At 37.9% G+C, this 17,108-nt stretch overlaps 1 protein-coding gene across 7 annotated transcripts in view; it reads right to left on the bottom strand.

Moving 5' to 3' along the window:
- The window catches only part of RNLS (renalase, FAD dependent amine oxidase), a 163,080-nt gene that overhangs the window by 21,069 nt on the left and 124,903 nt on the right, over positions 1–17,108 (bottom strand). For 4 of the 7 annotated variants that reach the window (XM_087964157.1, XM_026686772.2, XM_026686773.2 and 1 more), the window contains one exon: positions 5,635–5,915. In XM_087964157.1, coding sequence (XP_087820283.1) covers positions 5,763–5,915 — 153 coding nt within the window. In that variant the 3' untranslated portion in view covers positions 5,635–5,762. Of the gene's footprint in view, positions 1–2,593; positions 2,835–5,634; positions 5,916–17,108 lie in introns of those variants that run through there. The other 3 variants (XM_087964156.1, XM_087964155.1, XM_087964154.1) reach the window with 2 other exon arrangements.

The raw sequence follows: 17,108 nt of genomic DNA on the forward strand, positions 1-17,108 counted from the left end.
AATTATTGGCTGGCATAAAGGTTTTCAGTTCTAAGCTAAAATGTTCAGGAAGACCCTTTTTTCAGGACCAAGTGATCCACTAAATGTAATCACTGTTCTTCAATTCGCTCAACAATATGGTTAATTAAATCATTTTCACTTCTTCAGTTCAGTATTTTCACTTCTGGTTTATGAGGTTACCACTTACAATGATGGAGAATGTGTCATTCTATGGTGCAGTTTTCAAACAGGAACTTCTGAGGTCTAATTTTTGCTGTTAGGAAACATATGCACTTGTTAATTAACGTCCTGCAAAAATTTAAGAGAAGCAGAACAATTTGGGAAGGAATGTATTGTATTGCCACTGAAATATCACCTAAAGTAAACCTGGAAGATAAAACAGTGAAAGGCATTTTGGAGGAAAACAATTGCCCTGAAATATACAATGTCTTTGACAGTGGGCCTATTTTAGATATTTTAAATTAACAAGCCTACTTAACCTGAAGCAACAAGATTTGAACTGATTTCGCAATATTGGTTTCAGAATTAGGTTGTTTCCAGCAAAGAAACAAATTCATTCCGCTTATCTTGATACTCCCAATGATGTTATATGGACTACATATACTGTACCTCTTTCCTAACATTTTTCTTATATTATTCTGTTTAAATATTATAGCCCACAGGAACTATACATGAATTAAGATGTAACTAATTAATTTAATAAAGCTAAAATATAGCCTTTCTTCCCTTACTACAAATGAATGATCAAGCACAAGTAGTGTTACTGGGGTATGTATTTGTGTTGTATTCCTACAATGGACCGGGAAAAATGAGTTAGTATGAAAAAAGATTTTCAGTTCTTTATAAACCATAAAAGGATAATTAGTACAGTAAGGCAAATAAGAAAAGAAAGAGAAAATGAAGACTGACAAGGGACCGATATAGAGCAGTGGAGTGGATCAGTGGTTCTTGGGTGTTACATGAGAAGGAACCTAGAAATGTTACAGATCTATCAGAGTTGCAGCACAATACAAAACATAAAAGCAAATGTAGGGAGGAATCTACTCCACTACTCTCAACATTGTTATAATTTTGACTTCTTTTAAGCTGAGGAACTGTTGATGGACTAATGTGAACACACTCTTCACCAGAAAAGGTTATAAAGCAAGACACAAGTCTTAGAGGTTCCATGTGAATCCCAGGAAGCTCTTTTAGATCATTAGATGAAAAGTCCAGCAACTTGTGTCCAAAAATAACTAGAAACGGGAAATCTAAAGACAAAGCATAAAAACTGGTTGTTTCCCTGGTTGTTCTCCAACAATTGGCATCTGGAACATTTCTCATCCTGCCAATGAACTTAGGGTTCCATTTGATTATTATGCTGAATAGTATAATGGTTTAATCTTCCTAAATCTGGCTTACTCCCCTCTAAGAATATAAGAATCAATGGTTCATTACCCCATCTTGTGGCAAGTTCAACTCCCAGAATTTATAGCCATGTTAACAGATAGATTCTATGATGTTACCTGGCTACCTAATACAAATTTGGAATAATTAGCGTGCATATAAATTGGGTAGGGGTTTGGAAGTAAGTTACATCACCATATATAATTTTACTCTTGCACTGAATCATCTCCAAACTGGCAATAAAATAGGCAATGATATTCAATGCAAGGGTAAAATTATATATGGTGATGTAACTTTCTTCCCCACTTCTACCCAATTTGTTTTAGAGCAATTTACCAACTTTAATCCACAACATTTGCAGCCATCCTATTTATCTCCAATTTTAGATAGCCTTTTAAAAATTAACGTTTGTTGTTCCACTCTATGTCAATTTACTATGAAAATAATCAATTTGTTCATGTTCATATTTCTTATCTGTTAAGATTTCTGTAACTACACCCAGCTCTTAATTATGCCAGGTGTAGGAGATGACCAGACTAAACCTGAGGGAAGGATCAAATGTGTCATCAGTCATGAGTCCTTGTACGCCCACAAGAGATCTAAGTCCAGCCCACCTTGAATGCCTTCTTAATTCCCACTCATTTCCCTTGACTGCTAGTAGTTCTTGTAGAGAACTTAGGCAATACATCTTTTTACTCATTTGAACTGCCAGAATCTCCTGATTTCCCCTGTGCCTAACACCAATACCACTACATTTAAAATAAGTCTTTCATGGAAGACTGTGTCCAATCTGTGCAATATCTATACCAAAAATACAAAATAATGCTGATTTTATCTTTCATATAATAATAGCGGACAATTTTCTTGGGAGAAAACAAATTAATGTCCTTTTCAAAAATGCTTTTCAGAACCATTTGGTTGAAATAATAATATTGGCGAAGAAATGCACTCTTTCTGTACTAAAAAAACTCATTTGAAAGAAAAGAAGTCGGTGAATAATCACTTTATAAACCAGATTAATATCTTTACTAACACAAATCATTAAAATAGACTGAAGAGCAAAAGGAAGAATAAAAGATCTAATCACACTATTAATAAATTATAATAACATTAATAAAGGGACTGAGCTTGAATTTTAAACTAAAGTAGCTGGAAAGATTAATCAGTGAGTAATTTTAGGGTTGGAAATGAGAAATGGAAACTAAGATATGGTACCTCATATAATATTTTTTAATAGGAGAGAAAAGGTTTCTAATACATTTCTATATCCTCATTCAGGGTATTTCTGGAAGTTGTCTTCCAGGAAGAGAAAAACCTATCCAACAGTCCCAGACAATGCACTGAAGCAGAAAATTGTAGAAGCAAAGTACTTTACTGATCGTTCAGATCTTCCAGTGCTCTCAAAAGATGTTTTCAAGTTGACTGTATCTCCTGAATTACCAGTTAAGCTAAGAAAGAGAATGAATGAGAAGGGAAATATGAGCCAATCAACAGCAGCTATAGCCCCAAAGAACACACAAACAAAATTAATAATTTTATATCTTTCAAATCACAAGCCAATTGCCCCCACTCCAATCTCAGATAATGATGTCTCAGTTCAACTCTGTAAAGATTAGTAGCAAGAAATGTGAACATGAATTAATATGTAAAAGACACAGTCCCACATTTTGGGGAATGGAACTGCTTGAAAACGCATTTTTTTTTTTTTTTAGCCATCTGGCAATATATTTCTTTTCTCAAAACCTAATGGAAAATCAAATAGCTTGTGTGGGCAAAGTTAGCCTTCTGGCTGCTGCTTTTTAAAATGTGTTTGCATCAATGTCAGATTAGACATATGCCTGGTGTATTGTAGAAATTTTCAAGGGAGAGGGATAATTCATGTGACAAGAAGTGTTATGCATTTCAGTCCCTACGTGGAACAACTACCACTGAAGAAGCTTTCACAGGTATTGCAATAGGTAGAAGATTCCAAGGGGAATTGAATATCTTTTTAAACAGAAGATTGAAAGAGCACTTCGAAATCTGCTCCATATTCCTGCCCAATAGAGATTCCAATACTGGATCCAGCTGTTATCGGGAATTTTTTCCGAGCATCTCTTGTTGCTGGCATTTGAGATATGCTGGTTTAGGCAAAGGAAATACAATAGCTTTCAATTCCATCTATAATACACTGCTGGACTTTCTCCCTTCCAAATTTTTATTTCTAAAGAACACATTGTTATGAGCAACAATGGATGGGCAAATACCAGGCAATTCTATATTGTTCTATATATTCAACCAGCAGCTGAACAGGTTCCTTTGAAAACGCTGATGAGAGTGTTTTGTAGTAGTGTGTAAGATGGGAATAAATGGATGGAAAGTGTAGAAGACACCAAAACTGTATTGGAGTGATTTTCAATTAGCTGCTAATTGAAGTCTCTCAGTAGCATGTGATGAATCACTGACTTTGTCTGGAAGTTTAGCTCTCTGCATCTAGAAAAAATGAAATGAGAAGAGACTGGCAACTGATAAAGAATCTTCCTCTGCAAATACCAAGAAAAGATTTAATTCTATTCCCTGACCTCCTGTGATCTTTGTTTGCTCAGGTCACTGATCATGTTGCAAATTCCATTGTTGTACTCCTTTTTTTTTATTTGTGTGGGGACAAGGTGGATGGGAAAAGGTAATTTTCTGCCTGCGGGAAAACATTCAAAGTGGGAAAAAAATACGGGTCACTTGTGATCATTTGTCATCCTCAGCTCCTGAACAGGACATGTGGGTTGACAGTTTGTTAATTGAGCTTTCCCAACTGAGGCATGGTAAAGTTTTAGGCTGACAAAGCCTAGGCTCACTATTTATTCTGCATTAGGGAATGATCCACTCCACTTCTCAGGTTTTTTTTTTTTTAAAATAAGGACCTAAAAAGATTTTGATTTTTGATATGGATAAAAGAATATTGTTCAGAACCAAAGCCCTAAACCAGACCACTTTCTCCCCATGCTTTCAAACTAGATTTAAAATTGCAGTTCAATGAATGAGACTTATACTCGGATTTTCAGTTTAAGGCTCAATTACTATGCTAAGAGCAGAGATTACCATAGTGAGGCCAGATGCTGAAATACAGTGATTCTTCATCCTGATTATATTCACACTTTCTGGGGATGCTTATAAGTTGTAACATTCATGGAAATCAGAAAATTTAGTGTCATAGAGTTAGCTACTCTTTCTTTTCCATGATAGTCTCTAACCACTTGAAAATCTTGGGGTTCCTTGGAAATTGCTGTTTGGAACGCACAATTATCTTGTCAAAAAAACTAAGTTCTTGGAAATGCCTTGCATTCATTCTTCATTCATTTAAATTTGTTGAAATTACTAGCTTTGGCAATCCAAATAAAAGGAGAATATATGACAGCTAACACTATAGGGTAACAAATTCAAGTGAAACACATTTCTTGCCAGAGACACAAATCTACTTAGAATTCTATTCTATCCTCTTAATTCTTTCATCTAAACAGCAGAGAGATTTTAAGGCTGACCCATTTATAGGATTGACAATGACACATTTTTTTATCCCTATCAGAAAGAAATTGGAGCACAATCTTTGCACACATATTAGGAGGTAAGACCTATTTTGCTCTTTGTGGGAAAAGAAGGACAGGTAGTAATTGACAGCATTAGGAGGCATTTTCTTTCTCTTACAAATTTTGTGAAAATTGGAGTTTACAATGGACTCTGAGTGGCTTTGGTTGTTGTCTTATTCCCAGGAAAATAATTGCACCCATTCTACACATTTCCCATACTTCCACAATTAGGTGATATAGCTTTTGTGAGTTTCTCATGTAATTGTGTAGAAAAGCAATGTATCCTGCTTGTCTGTAGAAAAGTAACATCAAGTCAGTCTTACATTTTTCAAGTCTTCACAAACCAAACATAGTCATTCTGTGAGGGGTGTGTGTGTGTGTGTGTGTGTGAATAAAATAAATAAAAATAATCTAGAATGGCAATCTTATCATGTGAATATGAATGGGAAAGCCACCAGAGTAGTTCCCTGTGTAAGTCTGGGCTTGCAATAATTAAGGAAATAAGCTAAGATTTTGTCCACATAGTATGAGATTTTCAGCAATTTAAGGGGGTAACCAGAGAGGAATACATTCATTCTTTGTATATCCCTGACACACTGTGAAGCCAGAAAAGCTATCACATTAGTGCCCTCATGGAAGGGTTAATAAATAAGCAACATCCACTTTCTTGCAATAAATCTTTACGACATTTCAAGACTTCCATTCTTTATTTCTTTAAAACAGAGGACTGGTATGTCAAACACCTATTTATTGGTATATCAGTGTATAACTCATCAAAAAAATGAACTAATATTTGGAGAGAAAACAATGAAAATGCTACAAACTGGCCTTTAAAGCCTTCACAACACTTAAGGCTGAATCTATGCACCCGTCGAAATTGGAATGAACAAATCCATCACCTCCACAGATGAGAACAGGTTTTGCCTGAAGAGTAATTTGTCCTGGACTTCCAGAGAAAGGTTCGGTAACCTGTAATAAAATACATACAAGAATGAGAAGCTACTAATTACCCTTCCTAAAATTCAGGTAAGAGGTATTTCAAGGAAATATACTAGCTATAAGTAATAGCTTCAGAATAACAGCGTTGGAAGGGACCTTGGAGATCTTCTAGTCCAACCCACTGCTTACAGGAAATCCTACACCACTTCAGACAAATGGTTATCTAATCTCTTCTTAAAAACTTCCAGTGTTGGAGCATTTACAACTTCTGGAGGCAAGTTGTTCCACGGATTAATTGTTCTAACTGTCAGGAAGTTTCTCCTTAGTTCTAAATTGCTTCTCTCCTTGATTAGTTTCCACCCATTGCTTCTTGTCCTGCCTTCAGGTGCTTTGGAGAATAGCTTGACTCCTTTGTGGCAGCCCCTGAAATATCGGAACACTGCTATCATGTCACCCCTAGTCCTTCTTTTCATAAGACTAGACATATCCAGTTTCAGCAACTGCTCTTTATATGTTTTATCCTCGAGTCTCCTAATCATCTTTGTTGCTCTTCTCTGTACTCTTTCTAGAGTCTCAACATATTTTTTACATTTTGCATTCACGTGATCTTGATTCTATCCCTCTGTTCATGCTGTGTTGGCTGTTTTGGCAGCTGCAGCACACTGCTGGCTCATATTTAAGTGCTTGTCCACTAGGACTCCAAGATCCCTCTCACAGTCACCACTGTTGAGCAAGGTACCACATACACTGTACCTGTGCATTTTATTTTTCTTGCCTAAATGTGGAACCTTACTTTTTTCACCATTGAATTTCATTTTGTTAGATAGCACCCAATATTCAAGTCTGTCAAGATCCTTCTGTATCTTAAGCCTACCTTCCGGAGTGTTGGCTATTCCTGCTAGCTGGGTGTTTGATGAGTTCCCCATCTTTCCCCTCGTCCAAATCATTGATGAATATGTTGAGGAGTACTGGGCCTAAAACAGAGCCTTGGGGTACCTCACTGCATACTTCCCTCCATGTAGATGCAGTTCCACTGAGGACTACACGTTAAGTATGGTTGGTCAGCCAGTTACGAATCCATCTGGTGGTGATGCTGTCTAACCCACATTTTTCTATTCAGTTTTAATAATAAATCTACGAGAACAAGTATCTCATGCTTCATGTTTTGCCATGCTTTGGGTAGGCCAAGACCAGCAAGCAGATAAACCTGGCTAATTAAAATAAATCTAAATTGTGTCATTTAATATAGTATGGCTAATATAGTGAAGTATTAATAAAGCACTTTACTTATAAATTAAAGCAATTTTTATTGTTGTAAACATAGATCATAACCAAATGCACAGAATACAGTAAAAGAAAACAACAATAAAAAGAATGTTACATACAAAGAGATTAAAACAAGATAAAGCCAGGGCTGTGATAAAGAGCCTAAAGAATAATTTTTGAGTTTAAATGATGACAAAGCAGCAACCTTCTATCAGTTGGAAATAAATCTGCAAGAAGATAATTCAACCATTCGAGGTCCAAGCCCTTGAATTAACCTACCATCAATAATTTGATCCTAATCTTGTTCTAAGTGAGGCAGTGACAAACATAGTAAATAATGTCCTCCACCTAAGTAGCCCACAAGGACAGAGTCACTGTGCAACAGAGGGCTTACAAAATCTTCTTTCTCATTAGCCACAGGTGTGGCCTGCAAGTGAAGGGATGGAAATACCTTTCTCAGCAGGATGTTGGTAATATTAAGCAGAAAGTTCTGCATGTTTTTATAGTGATGAAACCAAGGCGAAACTTTGGATATCTGTACTGTAATAGCAACTTAATCAGCATCCCTTTCAAAAAAATTATCTTTAACATTTCCTTTGTCCCAAGAGCTGAATTTCCCCAACAGGGTACAGAATACATTTGTAGGATAGGCAACAAAATTTTGGCTTTTTGGTTCCTAGTTGTGGTCATAGATGAAACAATATTTGGTGAAAGTTTACCAACTGGAGAACTTCCAGAATCCCACAAACTCTTGTACCAGGAAAACACTGAACAGGCTTTAGGACCAGAGGTGGGATTCTACCACTTCTCACCTATTAGCTAGAACCGGTTGTTAACATTTTAAGCAGTTTGGAGAACCAGTTGTTAGAAGAAATTACTGGCCTAATCCTGTAAGGAAGGCAGGAAGGAAACATTCTGGTGTTGCTTACAGAAACTGACTCTCTGTTAACCCTTATTACATTCTTGGCAGGACTAGACTTCCTGTCTCAGGAACATCTCTGGTGTTTTTCCCCCCTCCTTTGCTGGTACTTTGCTTGTGTGGAGTGACAATTCAAAGTTACAATGGCACTGAAAAAAGTGACATGACCATTTTTCACACTTATGACTGTTGCAGCATCCCCACAGTCATGAAAGACTAGGTGAGGAGACGCATGCCTCTATGTGAGTGATATTGAGTTGGCCACACCCAGCCAATAACATGACCACCAAGCCATGTCCACCCAGTCACATGACCACCAAGCCACGCCTACCACCTAAGCCATGGCCACAGAACCGGTTGTTAAAAAATTTGAATCCCACCTCTGTTTAGGACTTCACTAGCATTGGCCAGGCAAACAGCAAGATGGCATGGCTTGGCCACTGAAGCTCATTTATCCTTGGGAGGTGTGTTCTACAATGGTCTAACTTTGGCAGGAAATTTTGGAATGGCCTTCAGCTGTTTTTCTTGGAGAACTAGTTATGCAAAATAGGTTAACTACCTGAGCACCAGTGCTGCCATGACTTGACTAACTTGATTGAATTAAGCATGACTGATTCCATTAAGGTTAAATTTGAAGGGAGGGAGGAAATTGAAATGATATGTGGGAATGACCTTGGGAGACCAGGTAAAGAGATACTGTCTAGGAAACAGTCAGATAAGTGAAAGCATAGCCCACAATTGTATAGTGGGTGGAGCAACTCTCCCTAAGTCATTGGGCTGCAAAGGTGACAGTGGAAGAATTGTATTTCAGATATGCAAAATTGATATCAACCAGATAAATCAGACAGGAAACATGACCAGATAAGCTAATTCTATTTTATTTTAAAGCTACGTTAACAAAATCTTACAAATCCGAAAGTAGAAAGTGTTCTCTTGCCATCACTTTTGCAGACTGATAACTTGGGTGTGTGTGTCCTTTTTGAGCTCTTGCTTCACCCACTATGCAGTTGTGGGCTATGGTCCCTCTTATCTCCCAAGGTAACATCTCTTTGCTGGTCTCCCAAGGTCATTCCTACATATCATTACATAAATTGACCCCCCTTTTTTGGTGTTCCCTCGATGTATTAATTCCCTCATTGATCCAGGGAGCACAAGTCTTGGTCTCTTACTTTGGTTTCTAAGGATGTCAAAAAATCTTTTGTGAAGGTATCCTATTATATTACAACCTGATGAATTTTCCTGAATGTATCTGCTGACTTCAATCTCTTCCAAGTCACTTATGAAAAAGACAGAGAGGGAAGCGAGTGCTTTTTATAAAAATATAGGACCGCAAGAACAATTTTGTAAGCCCAGAAATCTGTCTCCAGTTCTCCCTCCCCATTTGCTATATTCCTACTGTGCAAACATGTACATTCAGCATTATTTAAGAAAGAAATTGGGGAGGGGGGAAGGGGAAGAAGCAATAGGAAGGAACAGTGGCAGCAAAGAACATGTTGCAATCCACAAGAAGGGGAAGTACAGAGCCCAAACTCAAAGGACGTACATCCTTTACTTTGTAACTCATGCTAGAAGAATGGTCTAAATAAAGAGAAATGGCACTGCCTTATTCCAAGCAAAATAGACTTGACATGTTTTTTTCTTTGAATTAATTTTTCTGGGAAAGGAGGGGAGCAGATTCCTTTCAGCATCAATTGGCCTGTTTATAGAAGGAAAAGTACAGTATAAATAAAAAGGAACATAGACGGCCATTACTGCTGATGCAACTGGAAATAGCTGTTTACATGTTTACAGATATGGAATTTTTAAAGAGGACAGATCCACAGATTAATGTCAAAAGGGCAAAAGTGTTGACTACCTCTTACCAAAGGCACTGAAAGAGATCAAAGGAGTGATATGCAAATAGTTTATCTCTCACTAGGCGGATGCTTACCAAATAGTGGGAATGTTACAGAAATCTGTCCAGCAAAATTGACTGCAGCTGAAAGGGCAGGCAAACACCAACCCAATAATCCTTTCCCTTAACCTCAGCTTTCCTTATACCACTCAGTTGTTCAAGTGTAGCATAACAGTCTCTTCTGCCTCCTTTTTTGTGGCTAAGCAAACATAGCAAATAACTCCATCAACCAAATGAGAGCCATCTTAGATATAAACATTCAAACCTAAAAGCAAAGCAACAGATTTACGTATCCAATCTCGCACTGATCTTCCTCTAATCTTTCCAAGCTCATGCAGCTGTGCGCAGCCTATGTCTTTCACTTTTTCCAGGCTGCTTCCCACCATAGCTCTGATGACTGACCCTTTTGTCTACTCAACACAACGCTTGGTGTCAATTTCCTGTTTCCTCTGGTTCTATTTAGACCAGCGGTCCCCAATCTTTACGGCTTGGTGGCCCAGTGGGTTGGGTGGAGAGAGGAGAACTGCCCCACGGAAGTGGCAGGCCGGCATGTGCAAGTTGAGCTGTGCGTCAACTGCTTGTGTGGCCCGTTTCTGAAGAGGCCATGGCCTGGTAAGTGGGTTATGGCTCGGAGTTTGGGGACCCCTGACTTAGACCATCAATGCCAATTTGTTGCTTGGTGCAGTCATTTTGGGGGACCTACCAGGGAAGACAGAAACATTCCACATAATATCCGTGTGATCAAAGCCTTGGACATTTTTTTACATGCCACAAAAAGAGAGGGGGTTCAATCATGTGTCTGTAGATGCCATCTTGACTTTTTTCACTCTACCCCCTAAGACAGGGATCAGCAACCAGCGGCTCCAGAGCTGCATGTGGCTCTTTCATCCTGCTGCACCAGCTCCCTGTCACCAGTCAGCTCCACAATTGATAGGGCTTTCGGTTAGGACAGGTAGCGGAAAAAGGATGCCGTGCTAGGAGGAGACTCTATGGTGGGGGAACTGGACTTCCGTTTGGTCCAGAATTGAATGGGGGGTCCGGTTAGGACCTTTGTGGCTCTTTGAGTGTTTAAGGTTGCTGACCCCTGCCCTAAGACATTCTTAGTGGCATCCAAATTAAAGCACTGCAAAAATATTCAATTATTAGACTTGTATCCCACCTTTTCTCCAGCAGCTCAGATTAATAATATACATAACACTACAGATAATCCTCATAGGACCATTTGTTCAATAACTGTTTTTGTTCCTTACACTATAAGGCAGTGCTAAATTGCAGTGTTTAAAGTTGTACCTTCTCCAATGATATGGGCAGCAACATAGTGGCTAGGACAGTGCCTCGGTGCAATATGCAAAAGATGTCAAGGCAAGTTTACTCAGCTGAATTAAAAACTAAGAATTTGAGGAAGCATATAAAACAGAGGAAAAAATGAGTCAGAGTTGGAGGGGAGGCACTCTACCTGATTTCATCCAAGTATCAGTACAAAGATGAAAAAACCCCTCAACTTTCTGTTTGAAGACCTCAAGTGGGGGGAGATACATTTCCTGCTTCATGCATTACTTTTTATTCTGTAAAGTTCTCCTCTCCCTTTTCCAAGATCTCACTGACTCCATCCAACCACAACTTTTTTAGTCATCCCCCTTCTTTCAACTCATTTCATGTTCCTCCATATAATATTCATTTTGCAATGCGATTTTAGCTCATTTTCTCTAATCATCCTCAATTTTTCTGGCTTTGCTGATCAGGAGGATTCCACACAAGCGGCAGGCAAATGTGTGCACAACTCCATTTGCGCAAGCGGCATGTGCTTGTGCCCACTTGCGCAAATTGAGCATGCGCATGCTTGCTGCTCGCGTAAGTGAGCATGCTTACCTGCCATGTCTACTACCTGGTTCCGAAAGGTTCAAGGCCAGAAGTAGGCCATGGCCTGGGTGTTGGGGACCCCTGATCTAAACCACTGCATATCCTTGTTTTATACTAATCACTGTTGCATTCACTCAATATCCATGCATCATCCATTCATTCTTAATTCAATGTCACGTTAATCTAATAAATGTAGTGTTTTCTTCTACAACAACAAAAAGAATAATTTTTCCTTATGGAAGCAATCATATTATGTCCCTCCCTACTCCATGTGCTATTTTTTTCTATAATAGAAACCCAAAATCCTCCTACATCCTTAATAAACAATGCCTTGAAACAGAACTCAGAAACAGAATTCCAGATAAGGTCTAATCAATGAAGATTAATTTGGTATTCTTATTTCTTCTGACTTGGAAAACATGATTCTACTAATTGAAGGCTGAAATTACATTTTCTTTTGCAACCATATCATGCTTTAGTGTTCAGCTTGTGATAAACCTACAATCCTAAGCCCCTTCCTACATATACAATGATCAAATTAGGTATCCCCCATCCTATGCTACTTCTCTTTTTGTATATGTGTGCACATTTAAGTTCAGAACTCTGTGTTGTGAAGGTTAGCCCACCACTGGCAAAGTAATGATATCTCATTTTGTAAATAACTTGTCTTCTTTTGTTCTGATTTATTTTTGGAACTTTTGGTGTATGTTTGAATTTGGGGAAAGAAGACATAACTTGAGATTTATAATTTCTATTAATATGAAGGGCTGTCAATAACATTTGTTGCTACTACCATTTATAAGTCATCACTGACTTCTATGACATAAACAGAACTTTCCCTATTCCTCTGAGTATTACTGTTCACATAACTCTTCATTCTTATCAGATTCTGAGAATAGCTGGCAGCAGCCACAAGTAGCTGGGCTTCCTTTGTTGCTAAAAGGAGAAATGGTAAAGCCTCCCTTGGGTTGGTCTTAGCTCCTGGTAGACTTCTTGTTCTCTTGGTAACAATTCATTAGTGGTTTGCTGGAGTAATTGTCTTCTCTTAAGAAGGGTGACTTCCCATTGTTTCCTACTGTGTAGACTCCAGTCAAAGTAATAATCAACTTCAACCCATTTAACATCTCAAGATCAGCCAGTATTGGCTATGACGTGCTGACGATTCAGCTGGTTTGTTAAAGGAAGAGATTTTCTATTTCAATAGTCAAAGCATTTGGATGCTTCTCTTACAAACAGAAAAGGTGTGTCTGAGGGACAAAGGATAAAAAAAAGCAAGACCTTAAGAGAATTGTGTTGATGATTAATAGACTAGCAACAGCCATAGAATTTTACAATAGTTATCATTATGGAAGACAAAATCAATTATAAAATGTATATAAATGTATTTTAGTTGTTATTTAGGTTACTGCCTTAGTACAATTCACTATTCATTCTTACTACTCTAATGCCAGAACACAACAAGGTTCAAGCTCATCCTCACCACAGAGGTTCCCTAGGTGCCTAGGCCAAATTTTCTCTCCCAACCTAACCTACCTCACAGAATTGTTGTTGCTGGGTGGAAAAACAGAAGGAGGAATGCTCCTGAATGAAAAGTAGGATATATATCTAATATATACAGAAAATGCTACAGGATTATTGTCTTCAACCATGCAATGAAATTAAGGACATATATTTATGATCTGTTAGGCTACAATTATCTTTAGACACATTATGCAATGGTTTAACTATCTAGACTAGAAGACCTCCAAGGTCCCTTCCAACTCTGTTATTTTGTTAAATTCAGTTATAATGGCAATGGATGCATCATTGGAAGACCCGAAAGACCAAGTTAGGGACAGATTGTCACGGAGAAAATTTATGTGGTCTCTATGAGTTGACACTGACTTGATGGCACATAATCATTCATTCATTCATTCAATCAATCAATGATCTTTGAAATTCTGAGAAAGACTTGCACAGCTTGGCACAAAATTCGAAGATCTTGGGACCTTTTCATATGATCAACATTCTAATAGCTGGATCCCCCATTAAATCAGCTAGTCCCGATTCCAGGACAAGCCAGCATTTTTACTCCCAGCTACATGGACAAATTGCACTGTACAAATGACTGAAGCATTCACTTTTGGCCAAAGAAAGAGTGGACTAAAATGGCTTTTGTTATTTAATATGAATTGCTTTGTTTAAATGTAAAAAATAGACACTGTATTACATTGTTAAGATCATTTGAATCAGGGATGTAGAAATCAATTTTTGCATTCCTCCTGCCATTTGGACAAAAATTTCTTATATGCCCTTCCCATCTGCTGCACATCTTTTTTTTAAAAATCACTATCGACGCACAAACATGTACTGTGACTACAACTTTAATTAAATCTAAAGATGCTTTTAACAGCGTATCTCAGCTGTCCCCCACATGAAGCACATGTTTTGCCGGCAGAAGTTTCTAGGTTCAGTTCTGCTAGTTCTAAGACAGACTGGTGAAGTTCTGAGAAAAGAAACCATGCAGGTCTGCTGACAGTGTGGGAAGAATTCAGTGTGGGCAGGACTAAGCTACAAGGGCTAAAAATATGACATTCAAGAAACACTTATTAGATTGCAGTTTAGGTCTATGTAAAAGCAATGACGAGCAATCCTTGCTATGTCTATATTTTAACATATCTGCTGTGTGAGTTGCAGTGGTTAATGTTTGGCTTCCAGGTGCAATTCAAAGTGCTAGTTATTATATATGGCAAAGGGCACGTATATCTGAAAGACTGACTATTCTTGCAATGTCTGTCTATTTTATGCAATCCCCCACAGTTCATTTACTTTGGGCCCCACCAATTAAGCAATTATTTAGTGGGACTGAGAAGATAGATGGATGTTCTCAGTTGTGGAATCTGCTGTTAGAAACAATATCTTTTTGGAGATGTCTGTGACTCTTTATGTTGTCTATCTTCAAATTTTTTGCAGGCCTTGGGTTAGATATATGGAAGAGCACTCGGAATTGTAGGGAATTTGGATGTTCTCTTCTTTCCTTCCATAATGGTAGTAGTTTGTATTGCTAGAGTCATTTTATATTTATTTGCTGTTACAATTTTGTAAAGCTGTTCAGAGTTTTCCAGATTGGGGCAGCCAAACAAAGAGGTAAACAAATAAATAAAATATCAATTGAACTATCCACTAGGTTGCTAGGATTTTCTTCCTGATTAGTTATATACAGAAACACACTTTTCAAAGTATTTGTGAAGTTAGGAGGGTGTCTTCAAGTCATTTTTTTTATTCCTAGCAACTGCCTGGATTAGCCTTTGTTTGCACTATTCTTGGCAAGACTCTTCAGAAGTGGTTTGCCATTGTTCCTTTCCTAGGGCTAAGAGAAAGTGACTAGCCCAAGGTCACTCAGCTGGCTTTGTACTCAAGGCAGGACTAGACTTCATAGTCTCCCAGTGTCAGTCTGATGCCTTAACCCAGAGGTCTCCAAACTTGGCAACTTTAAGACTTGTGGACTTCAACTCCCAGAATTCTCCATAGCTGACTGGAGAATTCTGGGGGTTGAAGTCCACAAGTCTTAAAGTTGCCAAGTTTGGAGACCTCTGCCTTAACCACTATCAGAAACTGGCTCTCTTTCTGAAATTAGGGTCACATTTATAAAAAATTGAATTGCACTTCCCATTTAATTGATTGCTCATCCAGTTTAAAGAGATCTTTCCAAAGCTCTTGATAGATACTATTAGTTTTCTCTTCTCTTAGTATATGGTATTACTGACACCTTAGCCAGTTTACTACGTGTCCCAAATTCAAGAAAATGATGAATTAATTAAGATAGAATTAAAAAGAGTGAAATATGGGGAGAAGTTAATATAGAAGACTTAGAATGGTAAATAAAATAAGTAATGATATGTAAAATGAGCATGAATACAGTTGAAGTCCATGAAGAAAGAGATACCTGGGTCCAAGTTACTTTCCAAAAAGATCTTTTTTATGTTTTGTGTGTTGTGTATATATGTTGTTTTTTTGGGGGAGAATTAATGAAACCTTGCAGAAATATAGAATGAGAATAATGGTAACTAAGTCAGAAAGAAATAGGTGAAATAATAATAATAAAATGGAATAAGAGTAAAGAGAAATAAGAGAAAATGGATAAGAGGTTTTTGTATGTTTATATGGAAATGGTTTAAAACAGAATTATAGTTCATCTGACTTGTTAAATTTATAATGGAAAAAGGTTCAAATATGTAATGGATAATGATGACTTGTGTGTTTTGAAAATTAATAAAACTTGTTTAAAAAAAAAAATGCCCATTTTGTTTTTAATCAGTTAGTGATCCATTAAATAAAAAGTCTTCTTAGATCATGGCTTTAAGTTTAGTCAATAATTTTTGATAGGAACTTTGTCAGGGAGTTTTTGAAAATCCAAGCACACAGCACCAAGACAGTCACATCCATCTTAGATGCCTGCTGATACTCAAACACCTTCAGGAGGAAGTGGGATGTATTTTTTGTAGAATTCATTTTGATTTTCCTTCAGCAAAGCTTGTTCCTCTATATCAGCGTTGGTGAACCTTTTCGGCACCGAGTGCCGAAATGGGAGTGTGTGCATGCTCGCTGGAAACCGGAAAGGCAGCCACCTGGTGCGCATGCGTGTGTTGGGCAGCTGTTCTTCTGGTATCTGGCATGTTCATGTGCACTGGCCACCTGGTCTCCCAGCTTCTGGAAGACCAAGTGGTCAGTGCACATGCTGGAAACAAGAAGATAATCTTTCCGGCACGCGCATGAACACTGGGCGGCTGCTCTTCCAGTTTCCGGCACTCCCGTGCATGTGAAAACCAGCTGGCTGGTGCGCCGGAACCCAGAAGAGCAACGGGCAATGGCTCACATGCCTGGAGAGATGGCTCATGGCATAGGTTCGTCATCATGGCTCTATATGCTTAGTTATTTTTTCTTTGATGAACTTTTCCAATTAGGACAGAAAACTGACCACTCTATCATTTCTCAAGTCTCCTCTTGGTCCCTATTTGTTAAAATAGCTTCTTTCCAATCCTATTTCATTGAGGCCAATTTGAGGGACAAGTTATATATCTTTGCTAAGTGGTCAGCAATTTCTAATTTCAATGATCTGATGAGTATACTCTATGTTTGTAAACTCATATTTTATTGCTAGAGATGATCATTCTATTTGTTTTTAAAAATATACACTTTTCCAGAACCAAATTTTAATTACAGGTAGTCCTTGACTATTCAAAAAGATGACAGCTCTGAAAAAAGTGATTTACAACTGGTCCCCACACTTAATGACCACTGTAGC

Source organism: Notechis scutatus, chromosome 4, assembly GCF_049901735.1.
Source record: "Notechis scutatus isolate UNSWTSFEM ecotype Mainland chromosome 4, rNotScu1.2, whole genome shotgun sequence".
NCBI lineage: Eukaryota > Metazoa > Chordata > Lepidosauria > Squamata > Elapidae > Notechis > Notechis scutatus.